Source organism: Aspergillus multicolor (genome assembly GCF_047715735.1).
Source record: "Aspergillus multicolor strain CBS 133.54 unplaced genomic scaffold BDW74scaffold_27, whole genome shotgun sequence".
Lineage (NCBI taxonomy): Eukaryota > Fungi > Ascomycota > Eurotiomycetes > Eurotiales > Aspergillaceae > Aspergillus > Aspergillus multicolor.
This window is the reverse complement of record NW_027395978.1, coordinates 203,167-226,819: the sequence shown is the minus strand read 5'-3', so window position 1 is coordinate 226,819 and position 23,653 is coordinate 203,167. Positions and strand designations below refer to the sequence as shown.

The 23,653-nt window shown below is 51.1% G+C and overlaps 8 protein-coding genes across 8 annotated transcripts; 5 read left to right on the top strand and 3 right to left on the bottom strand.

The window, feature by feature from the left end:
* Window positions 1-6,253: 6,253 nt before the first annotated feature.
* BDW74DRAFT_181346 (uncharacterized protein) lies at window positions 6,254-7,373 on the bottom strand (the record flags this gene model as incomplete). The annotated part of the gene is made up of 4 exons (XM_073730000.1): window positions 6,254-6,287; window positions 6,348-6,460; window positions 6,513-6,919; window positions 6,983-7,373. 4 exons carry the CDS (start codon window positions 7,371-7,373, stop codon window positions 6,254-6,256), a joined length of 945 nt encoding a protein of 314 aa, XP_073580631.1.
* Window positions 7,374-7,925: 552 nt separating this feature from the next.
* BDW74DRAFT_67768 (glycosyltransferase family 69 protein) lies at window positions 7,926-10,321 on the bottom strand. The gene is made up of 2 exons (XM_073733432.1): window positions 9,139-10,321; window positions 7,926-9,082 (listed from the first exon to the last, which is right to left on the bottom strand). The coding sequence occupies exons 1-2, from the start codon at window positions 9,829-9,831 to the stop codon at window positions 8,210-8,212; spliced, it is 1,566 nt and encodes a 521-aa protein (XP_073580630.1). The 5' UTR covers window positions 9,832-10,321; the 3' UTR covers window positions 7,926-8,209.
* On the top strand, window positions 10,322-11,705 carry BDW74DRAFT_67839 (uncharacterized protein). Its single transcript, XM_073733433.1, has one exon. The coding sequence runs from the start codon at window positions 10,812-10,814 to the stop codon at window positions 11,409-11,411; it is 600 nt and encodes a 199-aa protein (XP_073580629.1). The 5' UTR covers window positions 10,322-10,811; the 3' UTR covers window positions 11,412-11,705.
* Window positions 11,706-12,587: 882 nt separating this feature from the next.
* BDW74DRAFT_67757 (uncharacterized protein) lies at window positions 12,588-13,586 on the top strand. Its single transcript, XM_073733430.1, has 2 exons — window positions 12,588-13,204; window positions 13,351-13,586. The coding sequence occupies exon 1, from the start codon at window positions 12,685-12,687 to the stop codon at window positions 13,174-13,176; it is 492 nt and encodes a 163-aa protein (XP_073580628.1). The 5' UTR covers window positions 12,588-12,684; the 3' UTR covers window positions 13,177-13,204; window positions 13,351-13,586.
* A 150-nt stretch (window positions 13,587-13,736) lies between these two features.
* mirC (siderochrome-iron transporter MirC) lies at window positions 13,737-16,136 on the top strand. Its single transcript, XM_073733431.1, has 5 exons — window positions 13,737-14,121; window positions 14,194-14,324; window positions 14,379-15,113; window positions 15,182-15,843; window positions 15,894-16,136. The coding sequence occupies exons 1-5, from the start codon at window positions 13,901-13,903 to the stop codon at window positions 15,969-15,971; spliced, it is 1,827 nt and encodes a 608-aa protein (XP_073580627.1). The 5' UTR covers window positions 13,737-13,900; the 3' UTR covers window positions 15,972-16,136.
* Window positions 16,137-17,768: 1,632 nt separating this feature from the next.
* cdc42 (Rho family GTPase CDC42) lies at window positions 17,769-19,048 on the top strand. The gene is made up of 4 exons (XM_073733427.1): window positions 17,769-17,891; window positions 18,041-18,160; window positions 18,320-18,698; window positions 18,756-19,048. Exons 1-4 carry the CDS (start codon window positions 17,872-17,874, stop codon window positions 18,813-18,815), a joined length of 579 nt encoding a protein of 192 aa, XP_073580626.1. The 5' UTR covers window positions 17,769-17,871; the 3' UTR covers window positions 18,816-19,048.
* Window positions 19,049-19,469: 421 nt separating this feature from the next.
* Window positions 19,470-21,352, bottom strand: BDW74DRAFT_67711 (agmatinase). Its single transcript, XM_073733429.1, has 3 exons — window positions 20,979-21,352; window positions 20,799-20,925; window positions 19,470-20,745 (listed from the first exon to the last, which is right to left on the bottom strand). The coding sequence occupies exons 1-3, from the start codon at window positions 21,099-21,101 to the stop codon at window positions 19,706-19,708; spliced, it is 1,290 nt and encodes a 429-aa protein (XP_073580625.1). The 5' UTR covers window positions 21,102-21,352; the 3' UTR covers window positions 19,470-19,705.
* Window positions 20,967-23,513, top strand: BDW74DRAFT_67681 (putative beta-ketoacyl synthase (Cem1)). Its single transcript, XM_073733428.1, has 5 exons — window positions 20,967-21,604; window positions 21,997-22,163; window positions 22,220-22,753; window positions 22,809-23,177; window positions 23,226-23,513. The coding sequence occupies exons 1-5, from the start codon at window positions 21,553-21,555 to the stop codon at window positions 23,388-23,390; spliced, it is 1,287 nt and encodes a 428-aa protein (XP_073580624.1). The 5' UTR covers window positions 20,967-21,552; the 3' UTR covers window positions 23,391-23,513.
* The last annotated feature ends 140 nt before the right edge of the window (window positions 23,514-23,653 follow it).

Here is a 23,653-nt window from a genome sequence, read left to right as displayed (position 1 = left end):
GGGGGCTCTGAACCAAATCCCCCTTCAAATCACTGCCAGTCTAGGCTAGAACTAGGTGCCACTTTCATGAAAGACAGCGCATACCCGCAGTCGAGTTCAATCACGTGAGATTGGCATTCCTGTCACCTCCTTGATCCGTCTGAAGAATGCTTCAGCAAACGCCTTGCAGCGAGCCAAAATGCTCCGCAGTAAGGCATCCCTGAGCCCCGACTCCTGAAAGAGCCAGCTGGCCACTCTGAGGCTCCTTTCGACTTCGTCCGACCGGCATTACTGTAGCTCCGACCGAGGTAAAGTAAGGGCCAGCTGCCCTGCGATAAAAGACAAGTGACAACAGTGGAATCGAGTGGAGTTGGGATCCAGTGCGTACTCGGCGTATTCCACGAGAGCCGGAGTTCGGTCAGGAGAGTCCGTCAGCCTGTCTCGTAGACTCGTACTTTAGTTGCCTCTTCTTCTGTTCCCCTTTTCCCGCGATGAAAAATCCATTTGTTCGCGTCTCTTCAGGACAACCATCAGAGACAGTGGCGCAGTATGTTTCCAAGCCTTGCAAGTCATCCCGGGCAGCCTTCCAATCAGAGCAGCAGGCCAGATTAGATCCTCGTGGTGGCCCAAGCTCGACTTCCAGAACACTCGATTCGATCTGAGGCGTGGGACTGAGGAGCTCCAGCTCAGCTCGAGCCACTCCGGAGTCCGGACGGGGCCAGTCTGGGCCAGAAATATACGAGAGGCCAATGAGCGGCCGGCGGACGGGGAGATCCCGCCATCATTTTCTCCCTTTCCTGCCTCTGCTCAGTCTCAGACTCTCAAACGGTTCTGCAGCTCCCCAAGGGGGCTGCCAACTCTAAGACAGCAGCTGCCACCGAGAGTAACTTTGGCTGACATCTGCACCTGCACCCTTCCTGCATATTGACCTCAGTCCTCAGCAAGGGGCCTGACCTGACGTCTGAGTAAGCGGACGCCTCGGAATCCCGATTAGGATATCACACTCTTTGCCTTTCGGTGAGCCAAGGCCCCGAGGGTTCGTGAAACCATTGTCTGTTGCTTTTTCCTGTGAAGAACTCGAATCCCTTGCGTCCTTGGCTCCTGAATCTTCATCTGCGGTTATGTATGCTATTGCTTGCATAAGATATCATCATCGCTTCATATTACCTATACAGTAGCCATCTAGACCAGATCTCTCCTGCGCTCAATAACGATCATCATAAATACGGAAATACTCACATTTTTTTCTCTATGTACTTCTGTTATTACTACTAGTCTTTGTAGTCGCCTAAGGTACTACTTAGCAAGGAAACCTAGCACAAAGTACATACTCCATACAAGTTAAATGAACCCCATAGCTACTCCGTAGCTACCCACCCTCATAACGCTGTTTAATCTAAGAAACTCAGGATAATCACCGACCCCAGTTATCAATAATTGGCTGTCTCGGCAACATTGAATCGTGATTGGCACTGCGCAAATAAACCCATTCCTCGGCCCCCACGAGAGCACACCCGTGGACGCCGAGCAGTAGCACGAGGAGAGCACGAGCGCACATCACCGAGCAAGGATTAAAAAGGCCGCCGGCACTACTGCAGCGCAATCTGCATCTTCCCCAGCCCATCACACCTCAGATTGGCAGATTGCAATGTGATCCAGAACAACCCCGTATTAGTATTACTATCAAGCACTTAGCACGTTTCCAATTTAAGACCCCAACATCCTAGACCTTTATCCCATTAGGCATTAGGGCTTCGAGCCGGGGCCGGAGGCTAGACAAACAAGGCAGTACGTAGACGGAGATGTCGACTTCGACTTCGAACTTCTGACTCCCTGATGGAGGGCAAGGCCAGATGGCCTACGGAGTAGTCCACCGAGTGATGAAAATTAATCTGGAGTTTCGTTGCGGAGATTCGAGTCTAGCCCTTGCCCTTGTCCTTGCGCTGGAGCTCTCGATGTTACGAGTAAAGGCGTAGACTGTACGACTCCGGAGTGCATAGGGTTATGGTAGACCACTGAACTAGGTTGGGCCCGTCCCGGGACGTTCGTCACGACCATGCGCAAATCCTTCATGGCGACAACGTGACAGTTCAGCCACTGGTTGCTTTTACTGTGCGCCAGTGGCTTGTTCGTGTACTACTCCTTATCGGCCTCTATGGCAGATTGGCAGTGGCAGGGCAGTGGTTGAGTGAGCGCAGTAGACTGCCCGATCGGAAACAGCGCATCCTAGCGCTCCGAACTCGCGCAGGTCTCTTCTTAGGATGAATGTTATTGTCGCTGATAGCGTATTCAGCGATATTGTTCCATGTCAGACGCCAGTAAGCCATCTCGGGGCGGGACCCCGCGGGCCGTGAGACAAGATAAGATCAGGCTGCAGGTGCGACGATTAGCCACTTCAAAGACCCTGCCAAATCAAAGGTTTTCAGGCAAGATACTATATCCAGAGCGACAGCCTCATTTCATATCCACATCGTGTCATATTAAAGTGGGCTGGCCTCGGCCGGATCTTCAGCAGGCTGCAGCTTTGAGGGTCGACGGCTGAATGCGGCAGGAGACTTGGCCCAAGCGGGCTCAACATGCTGAGGTTTCGGCCGGGGCTAGAGACAGAGAACCACAGGTCTGTGATTTCAAATTCTTGACTGGTGTTTTGTGTCTCGGCATCAAATAATATGGATCCTGAATCATGAGTGACGAATTATTGGCCGATCATCCGGTCCTCAGAAGAAACGTCTCCCGGAAATAGCCAAACTTTATCCTCGTCTAGTCCGCCGTGACGCCGTCCCATGGCTGGGCTGGTTTCCCCGGAGAACAGCCGCCAACAGCGGAAAGGAATTCGTTCTCGAAGGCGAAGCTCGGCTTGTCGGTTCCTATCCCGTTTCAAGTGATAGCCGGAGTGTCGATTCCGTCTCTACTATGTGCCGCCATTGTTCCCTGGTTCTGCAGTTATGTAGCTCAAGGCACAAGCAACAGAGCCCAAGGAGGCTCTATACAGATGAACCATGGTGTCACGGCTTATGATGGGTGGCTTGATGCCGTTTGCGCCTCGTTTCCTGATCCACTTGCTGAGCGTTCTTGTCGATCTTTGTCATACTCCGTTACTCCATGGACAAACCTCCAACAAAGCGACAGGGGTACTCTGCTCTAAGACCCTTCGGTCATTATTGCATCAGACGACCACAGTCGAGACACGGGACGTGAGGAAATTGCCAGTGCAACACTCACTCTGGCCAACTTCGCCGTCCTATATGTCTGCGTTTACCCTTCCTGGTGTGGCACGGGCATCATCATACGGGGTGGGATACCGATAGCCGTGTCAGGTGGATACAGGGGTAATGTGTACCTAGCTTTGAACAAAGAGCCTTGAAGTTAAGCGCCGTTGGTTCTTCCCGTATCATGATTGGAGATCGGGTTCTGTAAACACACTTGCCGTCTGAAATGTATCCTGGCCTCCATATGGAGGTCTCTGATCAACAGCGCTATCATAGGTGGTACTTCAATTCCTGCGTCGCATCCGGTCTGATATGGCAATTGCGGGCCTGCGGCAGATCCCACTGGGCCACAATGCGAGCCCAGAAAGGTATAGGCGTCCAGGATAGCACCAGTCGGATTTGAGATATAGCCTAGCCCTGTACCCAACGCATCCTTCAACAAAGAGAGCCGTTGATCAGCATTGTCAAACCAGATAGAAGATGGTCTAACTTGACTTCGTGACATCACGGGTTTGAGTTTACCTGACTCTAACGCGGAGTCTTTGTATCAAAATCATTAAGCTCTCGAATTTCAGGACTCGGACAGGGGAGCGAGCTCCAGACTCATGATTGTACCATATATGAGCTTGCGCGTCTGTGAAGCAAAGCCGTGGAGCGGAGATATCGCCGTTGGCATGCGGGTAAACTTGTGCACCGGGGTCGTCTCATCGTGACTCAGTGAGGTACCTTGTCTCGGAGATGATAGCTGGAGATCGAATCTGTCAAGATCTAATACTCCCATTGGTTTTTTGTCTGGAGAAAATGTGGATACTGTGCACTGAGCAATGAAATGAAGGGGAGCCATTGGGCAAATTAATCTTTTTGCGCGAAACAACAGGGATTAACCTGTTTTGCGGATAATTTAGCCTCTGATCGTCGGCAGACACAAGCGTCAAATCTCGTCACATCATCTTGACCTCAGCTTGTTAGTTTCATTTCTTTGAGGCGCGAGGCTTTGGCTCCAGCCTCACAGCGATCCCACTGGCAGCTGAAGTGCCAAGGCAGCATTCAAAACGAGGATTGACTAGTAGCTCCTTCCTGATGAAGTTTAGTTACGTAACTGGAGTAGCTGAAGAATGACTAGTATACGTTAGCCAGGCCCCGACGGAAACTATATGTGACGCCGCGGCGGCGATGCGGATCGCGGAGTGTGAAGAAATGTGGATGATCTCCATCTTCACGAGCTTCGACTTTCGTGGCTGCTTGGAGCTCAGAGTATCGCCTCGTTACTCCTTTCCATAAGGGGGACCGACTTTTTTGATTGCGAAAGAAGGAAATATACGTCTCAGGAATTGGGAACTGCCCAAAGTTTGACTTACGGTGTGCTAATGCCTAGCTATCACACCTTCACCCAGACTGTCGGGCCCTGACAGCGGTATTTTCGCTGCAGGCGAGGCGGCGGCGCTGACGCTATCTCGCCAGGAATCGTATCCTTCAGCAATTCATCTCCGTCCCATGCTCTGATAGGATGATGAAGCACGGCCTAGCGGAGACAAGAGAGTCCAGATTTTTCAGAATTCATAATGTCCAAGATCCATCAAGCCCGAAGTAATCCGAGAACGAGACCTCGGCCGCAACCATGGAAATGCATCGGCTCACTTCTTCAAATTCGCCGACATACTCAAGCAACTTGAAGACCTCGGGGTTGGAGCAATTCGGCTGAAAGGGGTGTGTTGAAGAACCACATCTTGCGGCAGTGGCACTGCGACGCTGCGATCCTTTGTTCTTCATCGGGGATCTCCGCCTGGTTCGAGCCTCCCCGCTCCCCACTTATAAGTGGCCATAGTTATCAGACTATTGCTGGCAGTGGCAGCTGCCCATGGTTGTCTAAACGGCGTCTTCAGGTCCGTCCGTGTCCTACGGAAGCCGTCTTGTCCGATGTATGTAGTCTAGCCTGCCTAAATAAGAGGCAAACTGTCAGTATCATATGAATCGTCGTACGGATAGATACTGACGGTGCACGAGGCCGCATTCGGAAAACTCCCACTATCGTCCGTGACTTACGGACCGTCGTAAGTTGTAACTCATAATCGACTCAAGCCCGACGTCCAATGTCCACAACAAGCACTGGAGAATATCCACAAAGACGTTGATCCACTAGAGCCGAAAGGCTGCGAATTCAGGGCACGGAGAGCATCGGCCATGACCCAGTAGAGTCTCCTTCCTTTTCTGACTAGGAAGCGCGAAGCTGATGCCATAGCTTTCGTCGTCCGTAATTTTGAGACCTGAAGACTGCGGAACTGGGAGAAAGGAAGCAGTTGAGATTCGTCACTTCCAGCCTGAATACTCAGGCGTACTTTGCTGTGTTTCGGTATCGTATGATACCATACCGGTAATTCTCAGCCTACTTCCATGAATAGTTTATGCCTTTGGGCATTACTTTGATCGACTTTTCCTTTGCACAACAATCTGGATTGATGGCTTGAAGAAGGTACACACTCTAGCCTGCGGAGAGGTCTCATCCTCGCGGTCTTCTACCATGTAGGTATCACTTCGCGGTGGACGCTCAAAAATATATCATTAGAAAGACCTGCCTAGAATCATGCACCGAAGTAGCTAGTCCTTACAATACAGGTATACTGGGCCTGTGAAATCGATGCTAAAAATATCAATAAACGAATATGTCAAGGGCAGCGCGCCGGATTGACTGGAGGCCTGAACAGAGAGTGACAGCGGAAGGATTCGACAACGATTGCTCTATTGGATCAGCCGTCAAATCCTGAAAATCAGTGATTGCAGTTTCTTCTGCGTCGTATATGGGACTCTTACGAAGACGGCCCGGTCCTGGACGCAGGAAGGTCATACTCTTGTTGAAAACATGACTATACTCTTACGTGGATTGTGGCCGCAAGCTGTCAGATTAAAGAGAAGTGAGCTTCGTTTAGGTACCACCATAGATACGGAAGTAGTCACATATTCTCGCCACCACATTATTCTGCATCACTATTATCAATCCTTTCCCCAATCAGTAAAGTCCATTACAACCCCGAATGATATTGCGCGATATCGTTCTCATCCGAGTTCAACTAGTCCACGTGATAACCGGTAGCAACCTCGCAACTATACAATTAAGTCAGCCTGGAAGGTCACGATCATGGCTTGGACAGCGAGGAAACTTACGGATCAGCAGCGTAGTGAACATTGCATTGCTCGTACTGTTCCTCGCGAACAAAAGAAGCTCTAAAGCGGGTTGCATCGAGGATGCTGCAAAAGCGGAAGCTAACGGAGCGAGCCTTTGCCCAAGTTAGTAGCTGCTGAGAAGAGGAGCTGCTCGGTTTGACTTACGCTTCCGGGGACATAAGTGTCAATTATCTTTTCGACTTTGCGGTTTCCATTGGTTGCAATCTTGGCGAGGTCACCCAGGGTGACGTTCATCTCCACGCCAACAGCGCGGACAACACGAGATGCTCCCGCAGCCAACGAGAATGAAAGCTGTGAACTGACCACGTCCACATCTTGGCCCAAGTCAACAAAGACAGTGAGCTTTCTTTCCTTGTCAAGATCGATGCCGTTGGGGTATTTCTCGTAGAATGCCTTGCAAGCGGCCGCATCGCAGAACAACACATGCGCGTTTCCGGTAGATGTGACCGAAACACTTTCAATCAGCCCGCCGTGAACTAGAGACAGAACCTTGTCGGGAGAACGCCACGAAGAGGGGAGGTCCTTAATTATGACACGTCTGACCTGAGCAGCTGAAGTGAGACAAACAAGTGTGTTAGTAATGGGCATACTACAAAGAAGGGAATGAGTAGTACCCGGTTTGTCGCGAGCTTCAGGAGCGCCCCACGACTGGAAAGTCATGAGATCTTCGCAATTCTTACGAACCTGCTCGGCTTCAGGCTGTTGTTCCTCGGTCTTGGGGATCAACACAACAGAATCAACAATCGAAGACTGGGGAGGAGCAAGAGACTCGTCTGCTTCAACAGACTCGTTCACGTTAAAACCTCCGTCGGATCTGAATCTTCCATTTGCTTCAACAGGCTCTTCGGCGTTACTAAAATCCGCCATGGACTGAGAAGCATCCTGTTCGGACGACGCGTCCTCAGACGCAGTGGTAGGTTTGCCGTACTCTTTCTCAAACTTGAAAACACGAGCAGCTTCCATGAAGCCAGCGGTATCATCCACATCAGCAATGTGAGTACCCATGATTGCTTGCTGTTTTGTGGCGGGAATTGGGGAAGTGTTGCAACGAGAAGGAGGATGGGAGGATGCAGTGGAAAAATGGGAAGGAGACAGGGAAGATGGGAGAGTGAAATTTTTCTCGCTGCCGAGAGATTGCTGTGTTATGCGCGGTGGTTAGCCTTGTTTCCTCCAAAGAATCAAGCTCAGACAAAGAGGAGTAATGAGCAAGAAAGCACTGCCGAGAAGAAGCTAGGAAGACCAACCTGAGGAGGATGTTGGGAATGACCGTCACGGCTCGCCTTTTTGGGAGCGTGCCTGCTCTCTTCAAGGCCGTAGGAAGGTCTATCCGTAAAGACGCTAGCAATGATACCTGTAATATCGTAACTAGTGAGGTCGTACCCAGTGAGATCAGAAAGCTTCTTCATAGCCATTTGGAAGAAGAGAATGGCACAAGAGGATGTTGGATGAAGTGAGAGGAAGTGGCAGGAAAAGAGATGAAATAAAAGTAACAGGTAGGTACTCGCTAAGCATTGTGGCTCTCTTACCCCAGGCAAAAATAATTGTGTTCTTAGAATTGGCTCATTCAGAGTTAACACTTAAGGTTATTTCTTGCAAGGCTGTTTGCGTGGCTTGATGATGGAAAACGCTCAACACAAAGCAGCCAGGCTAGTGATAAGCAAGCCCACCAGGGATACACCTAGCTGCGTCATCATGGGCATAGCCCAGCCGTAGAAGGGCAGAAAAGATTGGTGTTTAGAGACTTTCTCACTGTAAGATGATGATATAGACAAGAATGATGATTGGGTTTACATACAACTGTACAAAGTTATGGACAGATTTGGTCTTCAGGAATCCTGACATCAAGTCGGGATTGGGAGAGCCTCCCAGCCCGCCTGGCCCTCCTTGCGGTCCTCAACAATCACCTGAAGTCCCTGGCGCCCACAGAAGCCATCATTAGATGCAATCCTCTTGACTTCCTGGAATGAACCTTCGCCGTTTTTGTTCCCATCAGGAATCCAGGCGGTTTCCATGACGCGCTGACCATGGATTTCAGTCCGCCTGGGGTTGAAACGTGGCAAGCCAACCAGGGAGTTTAGGAGTCTGTGAATCAGACTGTACAGCGTCTCAGGTCTACGAGTGAGCCCTAGCCAGGAGAGTGTGCTACCGTCGTATGCCACTCGGACGAAAGGGTTCATATAGATACCCGTATCAGTGATTTTCTCAGGGTTGATCGGGACGTTCTGGATGTCCGCATGGATGAGGCAGCATTCGGAGCCTTCCCAGTACGTATCATGAGATGCACGAAACCTCAAAGTCTGGTTTTGTTCGGGGCCTGCCGTCGGAGTTTGAAAGAACCGGGCGTCGAAAGCGACCATGCCTCCCCAACAACTGCGAACTCGGACAGCATCGATCCCAGACAGAACATCCTTGCGGCTCATTCCGTCGCCCGCGTTTGAGAACCAAGGAAAGAAGGGTAGACCCATGCCGTATCCTTGTAGGTCGCGCGTAGCGAAGGTATCATAGAACTTGAACGGATTGATGAAGTCGACGGCGCAGGCTGCGCGATACTGGGCGATTCCATTGTCATCAACGTGAGTGGAAAACATAAGCTGAAGTGCATCGACAGGGTCAAATACAACGTCATTTAAGTATAAGAGTTTATCGAACTTGATCTCAGGGTGCGCGTCTAAGGGCAATAAAGCTTTGTTTCTGACATCGGCCAAATATTCAATCTGAGATTGTGTGTCAATACGCATTTACTGCACTTGCATATAGGAGGTTGACATACGCGTCTTATCCGTTTCGATCCATCAGGAGCGATCACGGTAGACAAGCCATCTAAGTCCATATTCTCCTCGTAAAAGATTGTCTTATTGCATGGTACCTGTGCTTCAAGCTCCCGCAACGCGCCTGCGCCTGCTGGCCCGCTATCATTTTCGTAAATGCTCAAGTACACGTTCTTCTCGCCGAGTAGATCAATCAACCCAAGAACATCCTTGCCCCATTGCCCGCCCGCTATGTCTCCGCCACGATCGTATAAGCTAGCAGCGATAAAAATCTTCTCGTTGCGCGGATTGCCTCGGCCGGGGCTCGTCGAGTTGCTGGCGGCATTTTTGAGAGCTTTATAATGCGCAGGCAGCCGAGAGTATGAAGGGAAGAACGCAGTTGTAAGAAACACGAGCGCGAGTATAATGCCGAAGAAGCTTTGGAGGAAGAAGCATGCGCGGCGACTCAGGCAACGCCGGTGGCAGCTCGGTCGTCTCGGGATTCTCGCGAAAGATCTGGAGGGATTCAAACGACGGTATCCGGAATTCGAACCAAAGATACGCGATAGTAGAGGCGTCCGCTGGAATCCTTTGCTGCGGCTAGGTATTGATTGTGATTCAAAGTCGGCTTCGTCAAGGTTGAAAGTGCCTTGCGAATCGATAGACGATCGCACATCTAACTCGTACTCGTCGGGGTGAAGAAGTCGGGAGGACATAGCGACTAGACGATATTCATCACGGTCAAGGAAAAAGGGGCGGCTTAATAAGGGCACCCATTCCTCAGATATTGGTGATTATTGCACAGATAATGTGTAGTGGTCAAAATTCAGCGGGATAAGACCAAGATCATCGCAGTCTCACGCGACGAGCGAGCGAGCGTCCCTGCCTCCTTTCTGGAACCGTGGCAGTTGGATTATGTCAGCCACTTCGAGGGAGCGCGTACTAGTTACCCTGGGCAGTGAACAGTGAACACTACTGTTGTGCCTGCGTCTATGATTTTCATGCCATTGCAGATCAAATGCTGATCGAGATGGACATCATTGATATGGATTCCTTGACTTTATCTCGCGAAAGGTACACTATTGGTTTCCCACTCTCACAAGCTTCTGCCATTCGCGATTAGCAGACATGGCCTTCGATTTTAGAGGTTGGGTCAAAATCCCGATGTGCACCGTACTTCTGATACGGCTATCTCTATGAGCAATCGTTGGAACAAGACTGCGGCCGCTGGGATGGATATGCGTTTTGTCGGCAACAAGCCTCAATGAATAAGGCGCTGATGCTAGCTTTCGATATGCTGTCCAAGCTCTCCAACTCAACGCCCGTTGGTGGCGCCAACTTCCATACCGAGGCAACAAGGGCGCAAGAGCATACGATCTGACCCCAACAGCCAACGCCTGAGACTAGACAAGCCTCACACGATTGCCTCGAGTGTCCTTGTCATCGTGCGCATTTATGATTGGTGCTTATCCATGTCTCACCGAACCGAGCATTCAACTCTTAGTAGCTCGTGTACTATGTTCTTCGGCGTAACCTGAATCTCGAGGTGCTAGCTATTTAACGCGCCTGTCTCCGTGAGCTTGCCAGTTCATAACCCCTCTTTTTAGTTAACATCTCAATACCAGAACCCACATACGACTACCATCTGTATAATCTGCACCCGGATTGTGCTCGTGCAAAGCAAAACCTCAACACAATGGCTGGCTTTGTGTTCGCAAATTCGCAGGACCACGTCCCAGGCGATGAACATCTCCCCGCAGAATTCACGATTAAAGCCTCACCAGACACAGACATCTGGGCCAAACCGCCGTCCACTCAACGGTTCAATGCTCCCATTCTCCACAAGTTCATTCCCTTGGACACGTTTAAGCGGGCCCGAGTAGCCATTTCGGCCAACTGGAGCCAGAAATACGATCAGGGTGGTCTCATTATTGTTCTGAACGGAAATGACGGCGAGCGCAAATGGGTGAAGACTGGCATCGAGTTCACCCACGACAAACCCCATCTGAGCACCGTGTCCAAGGACCGCTGGGCGGACTGGAGTCTGCTTCCAGTTCCATCAGGCGGCGGAGGTGCAACACTAGAAATCGTCAGGGAGCCGGACGATAGCTTGTGGGTGTGGCTCGTCGAAGGGATACAGAAGTCACCGATTAGAGAGATCACCTGGGTTTTTGCGGAGGAGGTTAATGACTTTTGGGTTGGTGTTTATGCGGCGAGGCCATCGAGCGAAGGCGGGGATCTGGTTGTTAATTTTTCTTCAGTGGTGATTGATGTGACGGACCCAGCTAGCAAATAGATGCTCTGGATTTGGTGCTGGTTTTGTAGTACCGTCGCTTGCCTGAGCAGTGGTGATGCTGTTTCTTGATTTGTTAGGCTGTGTATGCTGGACTAGGCTTCTATACTTCGAATCGATTCTAATCAAACAGTATCGTTTTGTCTGGCATGCGGGTAGGGATGTGTATTCGTGTGGAGTAAGCTGGGGAGACTGCTTTATATACAGAAGCGGAAATCCAGAGGCCTGCATAGACGCATTCGCCTTATATGCAGGCCAGACGGGGGTGGGTAGTAGTACGTGCTTTGCATATATTAGATCTGGAGCTCTCTTATCTGCACTCATTTTCAAGTCCATATACGATGCATTCCTGAAGGCTCGATTAGGCCGAGGAGGTCGCCGACATCCCACTTCATGGTCATCGGCTATGCTCTCTTGGACACGAGCCGAACTATGCATCCCACATTACGTGGTGCTGGCTGCACGGATGATTCTCGGCTTTCTTCTAAGTACATGGTAGAAAAGAAAGAAATTCGGCGTCACGATCTCGCTTATTGTAGCTATCCATAGGTAGTTATTGTTAGAGAGCAACCAGGTTAGACAGTGACTTTTATTACAGTATACGTTGCTTAGACTCCCACGAAACCGGATATTGGATGGAGAAGTCAGGGTGGGGCAGGATCTGAGGGGAAGGGCATCTTGTACTCCGCCTGGGCGGCTTCCGCGGCAGCGGTGGACAGTGACTAATATCGCTTGTAGTAAAAGCCTGGAAGTATGAAGGATAATCTGGTTTTGGGTATCTACCTGCAATGTCAGGAGATGCGATGCGTCGAGAGACGGCGGGACACTTTGACTCATACCTATCCGAGATCCTACGTAACTTTCTTGACCGCTGCAGACTCTCCGCGGGATAATGCGAGTCGAGGCCATGGAAGTGGATATTATTTGGTCCGTGGTCACGAATAATCGACTTAACGAGGCTGATCTTGGGCATTACCGTAGACGGCGCGGGAAATGCCGTCTTGGATCGCGATCTGCTAGTCATGTGCATGCGCTGTGAACTTGGAAGGGATGGTTACGATGAGCGTTGACTGTTCTGCAAGGGATTGGGCAGGTGTAGGTATCCTTAGTCTGCCTTGTTTCTGCCCTGTCTATATTGCTTTAACGGGGAATAATTTTGGGGGAGAGACGGCGCAACAACTTAAATTACTTCGGACTCGAGTAAATGAATTAGTATTTTTAGATTCGCCTATCCGGCGCTCCTCATCACGCCAGCTGATTTGGATCATCTTATCTGATGGTTCCGTGCAGGGCCTCCAAGAGTCCGAGCCACACTAGCGGTCTTAGTTTGGCGCCCATGCACATTGCACGCTCCCATGAACTGCGGGATGTCTTGCGGGAGTGCGTCACACAAAGAAGGGATCCCAGCAAATCAAGTCGAATCCAGAAGGGACAGAGAGAATATTTTGTGAATCATAGACTCGAGTTCGGGTGGTATGATGGAGTAGTCGAGTCATCCGGGGTCCAATATCACCGATCACGTGTAGCTAGGGGCAGTGGCCTTACGGAGCACTCTGCTAACTTGGGCTCTGATGGCCGTGCCGTAGTCCGCACACTCCCGCCTTCTCCACTGCATCGACCGTTCAACTCTCTGTTGCCACGCCTGACCACCGCCCTGCGCACGACCACCGACAACCACCGTATGCGAACTGCGCCCTGCATTCCCATCGACAGTCAAGGCGACAATAGCGCCCCGGCCAGAATCGCAATCCACGTGCTTACGAGATGATAACCCGCTGAAGTGCCCATGATTCAAAGCAAGTTCCTTGACTCTTCCGACCTGCTGAAGCGGGCCCCGCTGCGTATTTCTTCACCTCCAGCCGTTGGTTGATTTCTGATATATTCGGGCCTAAATCAGCCTCGCGTCAAGCTCATAGGCTAATCCCGGCATCGACTTGCATAGGTGCTTGACGATCGTGGGGCCTTGTCGAACGCTACGAGTTCAAGCCCACAGGAATCTGTAGGACAGGGAGGTCTTTGGGCCCTCGCGAGCCTGTGTACCTCCGCTTGATTTCTCGCTTCCTGCCTCGCGCCGCATCTTATTATATTACGACCGTGGTCGCGCATCCATGTGTTCTCGGCAATCGAATATCCGCGGTCAGCTTGAGTATCTCGTTGCGTGTCCTCCGTCCGACGCGGACATTGCTTTTTCTTCGCTCTCCCCAATCCACTAAGATACCCCTTTCCGTTGGCTAGTATATTTCCTTTTTCCTCATCAGGTGGATCTGGCTGGCTCAGATCTCAGATTAATAGCCAGCACTGCCGCCGAGAATCTTACACTGCCGGTCTTTTCTGCACTCGATCCCGTTTGCTCGACCTTGTTGCCCCCCGACCTTCCGCTCACATCTCTCCCTCAAGCTGACAATCTCCGACTCCCGGTGTAAATAAATGGACAATATTCGAACCAGACTTAAGCATTGTCGATATCTCCCATCACTTCCAGTTTGCTCGAGATGCCCCTACTTGAACCCGCAACAACCGCATATGGCACGTTCGGCGACATGAGACGAGACACAGAGGAAGAGGGAGAGCGCCTCCTTACTACGGACGGATATGTGAGCGACGATGGTGGTAGCGCGGTCACGTCCGTTGATTCGGTCCAAGAGGGTGTGCGGAAAATTGAAGCAATCAACATGACATGGACAACCCGATCCCTGGTCATAGCTTATATTAGGTGAGTCTATACATGACACTACGAACCCATCGTTCGCTCGTTAGATTGGACTAGGCTAACTTCGGTCACTAGCATCTTTCTTATGGCCTTCTGCACTTCTTTAGAGGGCCAAACTATCATGTCACTCTCCGCTTATGCGACCAGTGCATTCAGCAAACATTCCTTGATATCAACTGTTCTTGTTGTTCAGAACGTTGTCAATGGTGAGTTCTCTGAGCTTATTCGCAGTGGATTGCGTTTAGTTTAACTCAACGCAGCTGTGATAAAGCCTCCAATGGCCAAAATAGCGGACGTCTTTGGCCGCTTTGAAGCGTTTTGTGTCAGTATCCTGATATATGTTCTCGGTTATATCCAAATGGCCGCATCGACGAATGTTCAGACCTATGCCTCCGCCCAGATATTCTACGCTGCCGGATCCACAGGCCTGCAAATCCTTCAGCAAGTCTTCATTGCCGACAGCAGCAGCCTTCTGAACAGGGCACTCCTAGCCCTTCTCCCAGAACTGCCGTTTCTGGTAACAGTTTGGATTGGCCCCACGATTGCCGACGCGGTGCTCGAGAACAGTTCGTGGCGCTGGGGCTATGGAATGTGGTCGATTATATTGCCGGCTTCGTTTCTACCACTGGCTCTCTCATTACTTCTGAACCAGCGGAAGGCTAAGAGACTGAACCTGATCAAAGAACGGCCTCACCACCGGCGTGGATTCATCGCAACTGTCCGTCGCACATGGTATGACCTTGATATCTTCGGATTGACTCTGCTTTCTGCGGCAGTGACTTTGATTCTTGTTCCTCTTACCCTGGCCGCAAACACCAAGAACGGGTGGAAGAGTAACAGCATTGTCGCGATGATCGCGGTAGGCATTGTTTGTCTCTTACTTTTGCCCTTCTGGGAAACCTCGAAGAAGCTTGCGCCCAAGCCTCTGTTATCTCTGCATCTCCTCAAGCAGCGCACAGCTCTTGCAGGTTGCTGCTTAGCATTTTTCTACTTTAGTATGCGCCCGCGCCCGCGCCCGCTCCCGCACCCAACTTCAACCATCGCATGTGCTAACAACTTATAGTGGCATTCTATTTCTCGGTTCAGCCGTATCTCTATTCCTACTTGCAGGTCGTACAGGGATACGACGTTGCCACGGCTGGCCGTGTCACTCAGACATTTGCGTTTACATCAACGATTGCTGCATTCGGGGTCTCGATCCTAATAAAGTATACTCGTCGCTACCGTGTTTATGTGACTATTGGTTGTGTGATATACATGACTGGTTTGCTGCTGATGCTACTTTACCGCAAGGAAGGTAGTTCGCCGCTGCAAGTTCTGGGAACACAGGTCATCGTGGGTATGGGAGGAGGGCTTCTCAATGTTCCCGTACAGCTTGGTGTTCAAGCGTCCGCCAGCCACCAGGAAGTTGCTGCCGCCACGGCCATGTTTCTTACATCCATGGAGATGGGAGGTGCCGTCGGTGCTGCTATCTCTGGAGCCGTTTGGACCCACAACATCCCGCGCAAGCTCAACCTTTACCTCCCCGACGAATACAAGTCTGAAGCTGGCGCAATCTTCGGCAAGCTGACCAAAGCCTTGTCTTATGAAATGGGAACGCCGGTTAGGTCTGCCATCAATCGGTCCTACCAGGAGACAATGAATAAGTTACTAGTGTTGGCCCTCCTGGCTACGCTACCTTTGATTCCGCTGAGCCTTCTCATGTCGAACTACAGGTTGGATAAGGTAAGTCCCGGTAGTTGATACAGGCGCCGTTCTCAGGCTAACTCGATCAGATGAACGAATCACCTGATCATCAAGAGTCTCCGCGAAGAGATGAATCCGAATCGGGAGAACGATCCAAACGGACGTAGGCAGCGATGTAGACCGTTGTTCGTTCCTTTGGTAGATCTCCTTGAGTTGCCGCTTCACACCACCACATTACTCGATGACGCGCTGGCTATCTTACTTTCGGCATGATGGACAAATCCTACCGCCACGACGAAGCCGCGTGACCCATTATGTGAATCCAGTTGCATGTGGAACATGCAACATTAGGAAGATCTGGAGGCTCCAGCAGCCTACCAATACCACTTCTCAATTTCGGCTACGACCGGAGTACGGAAGCATGCACATACATTTCATTCTCCAGCGTTACCCTGCATTTTGTTACGAAAAGCATTTATCGGCGCATTGGTTGCTTTCTATACTACGATCTCAACTACCATGATGATGACAAGCCTATACCTATCTTTTATGCGAGCATATTTATCTATACATAAGGTACATAGATAGATAATCACGAATAGAGCAGATGCAGAGTGAGTGCCAGTCCTTGAATATCTTAGTTTACCTCGTACTCCTAGGACACAGTTGAAGCAACGGAGGCCTGTCATATTATGAAACCCACTGAGAGTAAGACATGGCTGGGACAATTCTGGAGCACGACGTGACAGGCATGCGACGCGAAAGGCCTCAAGGGGGTAAGGAAACTGGGTATGTTGTGAGCACTCATAGGACGTATCCTTAGGACTTTGTATCATGGTTGCCTTCTCGGCGCGTAGACGAGCGACTCGCAGGGCATTTCAGACAAGTCAAATAGCTGCAACCGCTCGGGCTGAATACTATTGGAGGAAAGGGAGTATGATGACTACGATTGGAGGAATGATGAAAATGATCCTGGCGTGTCCTGACCTCCTACTGCAGAAGTTCGAGGTCTTGCTGAGTCTTTGAGGTCGGCACTGCTTTGTTCGCCCCCTCATCAGACTTTCATTCCTACTTCCCCCTTCTGCCTCTCCCCATCGTCAGTATCCTCTCCTTTCCACCTCTTCCTCTAGGACCAAAAGGTCCTCAATTCTACCTTTGGCCTATACTTAGGCCTTGGAACCGCCAATCCGTGATAATTCCCTCGTTGTTGGTCCCGCGGCTTTCCGTCCTCCCATATCTGCCACTAGCCTACCCCTCCTTGTGAAAAAGCTATCGAAACACTTCCTTCAGCTTGTCAGCAGCCAGATCAGAGTATCGAATACCATCAGTATCAAACAACAGAGAGCGTTAGGGAACTATCTTCAAGCCGATATCCGATTCGGAGCGTGGTCTAGTCCCTGGTGAGTTGGCGCAGTCGTGGCAGCAGATTGTCATCGGCATTGCTTTTTCAGCAATATTATCATTTTATCTTAATTTCAATCGAGCCGTTGCCCAGACCATGTGAGAATTGACTGGCTGCGATATTTCTGTCTGCCAGTCTTTCTGTTTACATCCTGATCGTCACCAATTATCGAGTTTTCTGGAAGGCGCAGGATTCTGAGTTAAACTGCGGCCCATGAAAGAAAACCGAGCTACTGCTACTCGGGATCGTTTGATTGTGATAACAAACGGATGAACAAAAAAAAGGCCCGGCCAGAGACTAGGCTAACCGTGCGTTCCAGCAGCTTTCAACTGGCAATAATCATCTTCTCCGCCTCGACCCTCCCACATTGGCTGGCCCTCCGTTCTTTCACTACCGACAGGCGACAGCATCACACCGCACCCCAACCTCTATTCCTCCTAGCGATTCTTGTTCATTGATATCCCTTCCTTCCCCTGTCTGGAGTTCTGAACCTCCAACCTTCCCTCCATCTCCGACCCGCCTCGCTCCTCCAGTCCTACGCTCGATCTCTCCTCCCCTCCCATTCACCGCTCCTGTCTCCTATCCTGTCGTCTCGGGTCTAGACAGTCTCAAACGGTCCTCTCAATTCTCCTCGCCAGAGCATCAGATTCGGTCGGATATCAAAAATGGTTGTAGCTACTATCAAGTACGTCCTACCTCTCTCTGTTCCAAGCTCCCGCCGTATACGGTCCCTTCTCCGGAGCCGCTGTCAATACTCCACCCCTTTTCGAGGCGTATCGACCGCCCTCTCCTCTTATCAGCAATTTGCTAACTCCGCGCTTTTCCCTTCGACAGGTGTGTCGTGGTCGGTGATGGTGCTGTCGGAAAGACCTGTCTCCTGATCTCATACACAACGAACAAGTTTCCTTCAGAATATGTGCCCACAGTCTTTGATAACTATGCCGTGACTGTCATGTAAGTGGCTTTTTGTTTCGCCGACACTCCGATCCGATCCTTACAAGCCTACGCTTCTACTGTTCTTGCGATGAAGAGAATACCATTGCGGCTCTTTCCCGTCCGCAAATCGAGTCACATCACCTTTTCAATCCTTTACTGATTGCGCGTTTATAATAGGATTGGTGATGAGCCCTATACTTTGGGATTATTTGATACCGCCGGTCAAGAAGATTATGACCGACTTCGACCCCTTTCATACCCGCAGACAGATGTGTTCCTTGTCTGCTTCTCCGTAACCTCCCCCGCATCTTTCGAGAACGTGCGCGAGAAGTGGTTCCCCGAAGTCCACCACCACTGCCCTGGCGTTCCATGCCTCATTGTTGGAACGCAAGTTGATCTCCGCGATGATCCCGCCGTTCGCGACAAGTTGGCCCGGCAAAAGATGCAACCGATCCGCAAGGAAGATGGCGATCGCATGGCCAAGGACTTGGGCGCTGTGAAATACGTTGAATGCTCGGCGTTGACCCAATACAAGCTCAAAGACGTTTTTGACGAGGTGCGTCCTGCTCTAGGAGGATCTATTGGCGCGTGATTGACTAATTTCTGTCTTTAGGCCATTGTCGCCGCACTCGAGCCTGCCCCCAAGAAGAGGTCGAGGTGCGTTCTGCTATAAATAAATACCACATATCGTGAAGCGGGCCAGTACCTGTTATAGTGAAGAATCGGTCCCTTGTGTACAACCCTGGTGGCTTTCGCATGTGTCGCTTGATCTCAGAACGTCTGAAAGGGTTTGAGATGCTTGGTTCAGGACACAGTGACTTGCGATTATACGAACACTTTCCGCTCTTCGGGTTGGTCAGTCCTTATACGGAGTTCTCGTTACTGTCCGTGGATGGAGTTCTGCATAGTGGTTATGTAGGGTTAGCCCGTTCGCTGTCTGCCACTCACGGGGCCCATTATCCATACACTTCTGATCGCTGCCATGAAAAGATTATACAAACCAGCAGCCTCTCTCCCACCAGCTGGTTTTCTGGCCTCCCTATTCAGTTCCATACCCTATTACCGCTTATCGTTCCTATGACATCTATCTAGCCTTATCAGTTATCACACCGATTCCCCCGCGCGCTCCTTCTGTTCAATGCGGCCCTTCCATTCCCTGTCTATTTTCACTCCTTTTTATAACAGCTCTCATCGTCTGAAATTGGCGTTGGAAGTCGAGGCGTCCTGTTTTGGTTGGCTCTGGTTCAATATGTTCTTTTTATGTGCTCTGAATTTTCAAGTTGCTGTCATGCCTGACGCATTTTTTGTGCCATTTTAGCATCCCCGGTTTCGTTAAGCCCAGGACTACATAGCACAGATATATCCAATATGAAGATATATTCTTGATTCATCCTGTGCACCTATTGTGCTGTCCGGCTATTGTGCTGTTCTCAGAAAGTAAGGTTATCATGGTCACTGTCTAGGATTGTGGAGACTGATTGTGTCAGCTTAGTATATACATTGTCATTATTATCTTGCTTGAATAAAGACTTCATTATCTCATCTACATGTCTCATATCTCATTTATAGTTCGTCCTTGGGCACGGATTCGGGCTCCGCCTCCTCCGTCTCGACTTCCACCTCAACCACAACCTCCGGAGCAGACTCCTCAGCAACGGTCTCCTTCCGCCCGTACCATCCGCCCAGTTCCTTACCAGCACCGTTCTTGACCATGCTGGTGATGATCTCGTACGCAACCTGTGCAGCAGCAAGAGCAGTCGTCTCGCCCTTGTTGTCGTAGCTAGGTGAAACCTCGACGATATCCGCACCGACAATGTTCAGCTTCTCGATGCCGCGCAGGATGCGGATGAACTCGCGGGTCGTCCAGCCACCGGGCTCGGGAGTTCCAGTACCAGGAGCAGTAGAGGGGTCAAGCACGTCAATGTCAACCGACAAGTACACAGGCTGATCCAGGTCAAGCCCAATCCGCTCCATGATCTTGTTAACGATACCCATCGGCCCACCAAGCTCATCGATATCGTCCGCGTGGATCCGCATAAATCCCTGCTCCGGGGTGCCCGGCGCAGTATAGTCGCTATCATCGATACCAGTAAGCCTTGTCCTTAGACCCGCATGCGCCGAGGTCGAGTTGCAAATAAGACCCTCGCGACTAGCCTTGTGGAAGAAGCTGCCGTGGTTGAACGCGGACTGCTCGGACTGCCAGTACGCCGAGTAGCGCACGGGGTTCCAGGTGTCGAGGTGCGCATCGAAGTGCAAGACGGTAATGGGCTTCTGGTAGATCTGGTACAGGGCGCGGAGGGCCGGCAGCGCAACGCTGTGGTCGCCGCCCAGCGTGACGAGCTTGCTCTTTCCGGCGGAGATGCCCTTGCTGCCGAACTTGGATGACGCAGGGGTGACGGGGCTGCGGGTGCCGAGCTCCAGGAAGGCCTCGTACATTTGGCGCTCGGCAAGCCCGTTGTCGAAGGGTGTGATTGGGATGTCGCCGCAGTCTTTGATTGTCGCCCAGGAGCTGTATGGGTTGATTCCGGCGCGCGTGTTGTATGATGTTCCGGCCATCTGGCGGGCGCTTGCGGCGCGAATCGCGCGCGGGCCGAAGCGGGCTCCTAAAGATACTTTAGCATAAAGAGCTCGAGTGTTAGATATAGCCTGGAAATACCTGGTCGGTAGCTGACTGCGGTGTCGAATGGCGCACCGATGACGGCGATGTCATACTTCTCGCCCGGCTCGACCAGGCACTTGACGGGCTTCAAGTGCGCAAAACTGGCGTGACCGGAGAAAGACCACTATAGGAGTTTATTAGCATACATAGCTTCCCAGATGTAGATCAATTGCTCACCTCCTGGTTCCATTTCGCCAACAGCTCCTCCCGCACCTCTTGGGGAACGGCCTCATCGTCATGATGAGAGCAGGACAGCGCCGAGCCGGCCAACGCCAGCAATCCAGCCCAGGTCAACTTCATTTTTAGACGTGGAGAAGAACACAAGGAAAGCAATGACTCCAACAGGCAAAGAGAAAGAAAAGAAGCCCGGAAGAGATCTTATATATGGAAAGCAGTGGAGCGGACTCAGTACTCCGGAATAGAGCCGTATGGTAAGGTTGGTAAAGTTGGTAATGCAATCTCTTATCGATAGCAGCGCTGATGCTGATTGGTCCAATTGCCACGCTGGCTTCTGCCTGGCTGCCTTGACTTCGTCCAGAGTTTCCTCTTCGGGTCGTCTTCGAGCCTTTTGCCGCGGTATCGCCGAGCTCAGGTTCAGCTTAAGCGTCGTCCTCGGCTCGATATCTGCCGCCGTATCAACACTCGAGCTTGCTGTTGGAGGTGAAGTTTACACTCTGCTTTGACCTCGACCTAGTTGCGGAGTACTTGTTCTATCTACACTTGCCGCTGTTGATTGAAAAGAAGAGATGCCATGCGGCGTGTTGTCGTAACGGGACTTGGTACGGTGACACCCCTCGGCGTAGGTGAGTTATACTATTGATTTTGATAAACCACTGTTATCTGCCCCGTCCTGCTATCTTCGCTGCGCTCGAGACCAAAGAGAAGAATACCAGTGCCATCTGCGGTGTATCGCCATTCTTCAGCCTTCTCCCAGCATCTTCTCCAACGTCCCCACTTCTCGAAGAGGAAGGTCTGTGACAGCTTCCAAACAAGGTAGTTAGACACGATACAGCGCTGTACATGGCACTTTATCCAAGATTCCTTGCAACTTCTTCGCACATGGCTCGGGAGTCGGCTGTGGCTGGCTAGCTGACTAGCTGACTGCATGTCTATATTTTGTCGTTGTTCATTGGCTCTTTGCTCGGATTTTATACTTATACGGTGGCCAGTGCTAAACAACTTACCCAAACTACAGGGGTCCGCCGTACTTGGAGGCGGCTGCTTGATGGCGATTGCGGCATCTACAGTATTCGTTTCCGCGATGACAAATTCGAGCAATTGCCATGCCAGATTGCTGCTTGTGTCCCGCAGGGCCCTCGCGAGCTGGGAAGATGGGAGGCAACTGAGTGGCTGACGAACGATGTAAGCTTCTGAAAGCTATTGCTGAGGTTGATGTGAGAGTCTAATCCCGTTGGTAGGATATACACAAGATGGCGTTATTCGCTCAGTATGCGATGGCTGCTTCGGAAGAGGCTCTGGAGGATGCAGGATGGAAGCCGACAGCTGCAGATCAGCTAGAGGCCACCGGAGTCTGTCTGGGATCTGGGATCGGCAACTTTGAGGATTTCTACAAGGCTTCTATCATTTTCAGCAGAAAGGGCTACAAGAAAGTGTCCCCTCTGTTTGTGCCGAAGTTGTTGATCAATCTCGGGGCTGGCCACTTATCTATGAAGTATGGGTTCATGGGCCCTAACCACTCAGCAACGACCGCTTGTACGACAGGTGCCCATTCTATTGGTGATGCTGCTCGGTTCATTGCCTTTGGAGATGCAGACGTGATGCTTGCGGGTGGGGCGGAATCGTGCATTCACCCGCTTGCAATTGGAGGCTTTGCAAGGGCGCGCAGCCTGGCGACGGATTATAATGACCGGCCGCTGAAAGCCTCGCGGCCATTTGACGCAGACCGTAATGGCTTTGTGGTTGGCGAGGGTGCTGGAATGATGGTCCTGGAGGTATCTCGTTCATGATCCAGTACAACAGACGGTGAAGCTGACTTTCTTGCCGTAGGAATTAGAGCACGCCAAAGCGCGAGGTGCTCGTATATATGCAGAGTTGAAAGGATACGGCTGTTCAGGAGACGCTCACCACATGACAGCTCCCAGGGAGAACGGCGAAGGCGCGCTATTAGCCATGAAGAAAGCCTTGAAGAATGCCCGCCTGGAGCCCTCCACTGTCGACTACATCAATGCGCACGCAACCTCCACTGTAATCGGCGATGCAGCTGAAAATGCTGCTATCAAGACTCTCCTTCTCGGCCCTGGGGGGAAGGAGCGAGCGGCTGACGTGAACGTTAGCAGTACCAAGGGAGCTATAGGGCATCTACTTGGAGGAGCCGGTGCCGTCGAGGCTCTGTTTACTGTTCTTGCTATCCATAATGTCAGTACCAGCCCTGTGAATATGTCCGAGTCGCTAACCACTTCCCAGAATGTCATGCCCCCTACCATCAACCTGGATACCCTGGATGAGGGTTTTGACTGTAATTACGCGGCAAACCAGGCCCAAGAACGTCGTATTGACGTGGCGCTGACGAATAGCTTTGGATTCGGAGGGACAAATAGCAGTCTTTGTTTCTCGAAGCACGGTTTATAGTGTATAACAAGTTTATAGCGTTTGGGTGGGGTGTCTGGTTGCTTGTACGATATTAGACGTGTACCATAGACGATAGTGAGATGCTTCGACCCTAGCATTGGGGAGTCGAAATAAGTCGGGATTATATGCCTCAATTTTAGTCCTTTTCCTTTGGTCTCCGAATAGAAGCCCACTCACTGGTTGTAAAAATCGAGATTGCTTGTCCAGCATTGTGGCTGGGCTTCTCACTCAGTCTTAGCTTCAACCTCGAACTTGCTTCCTGA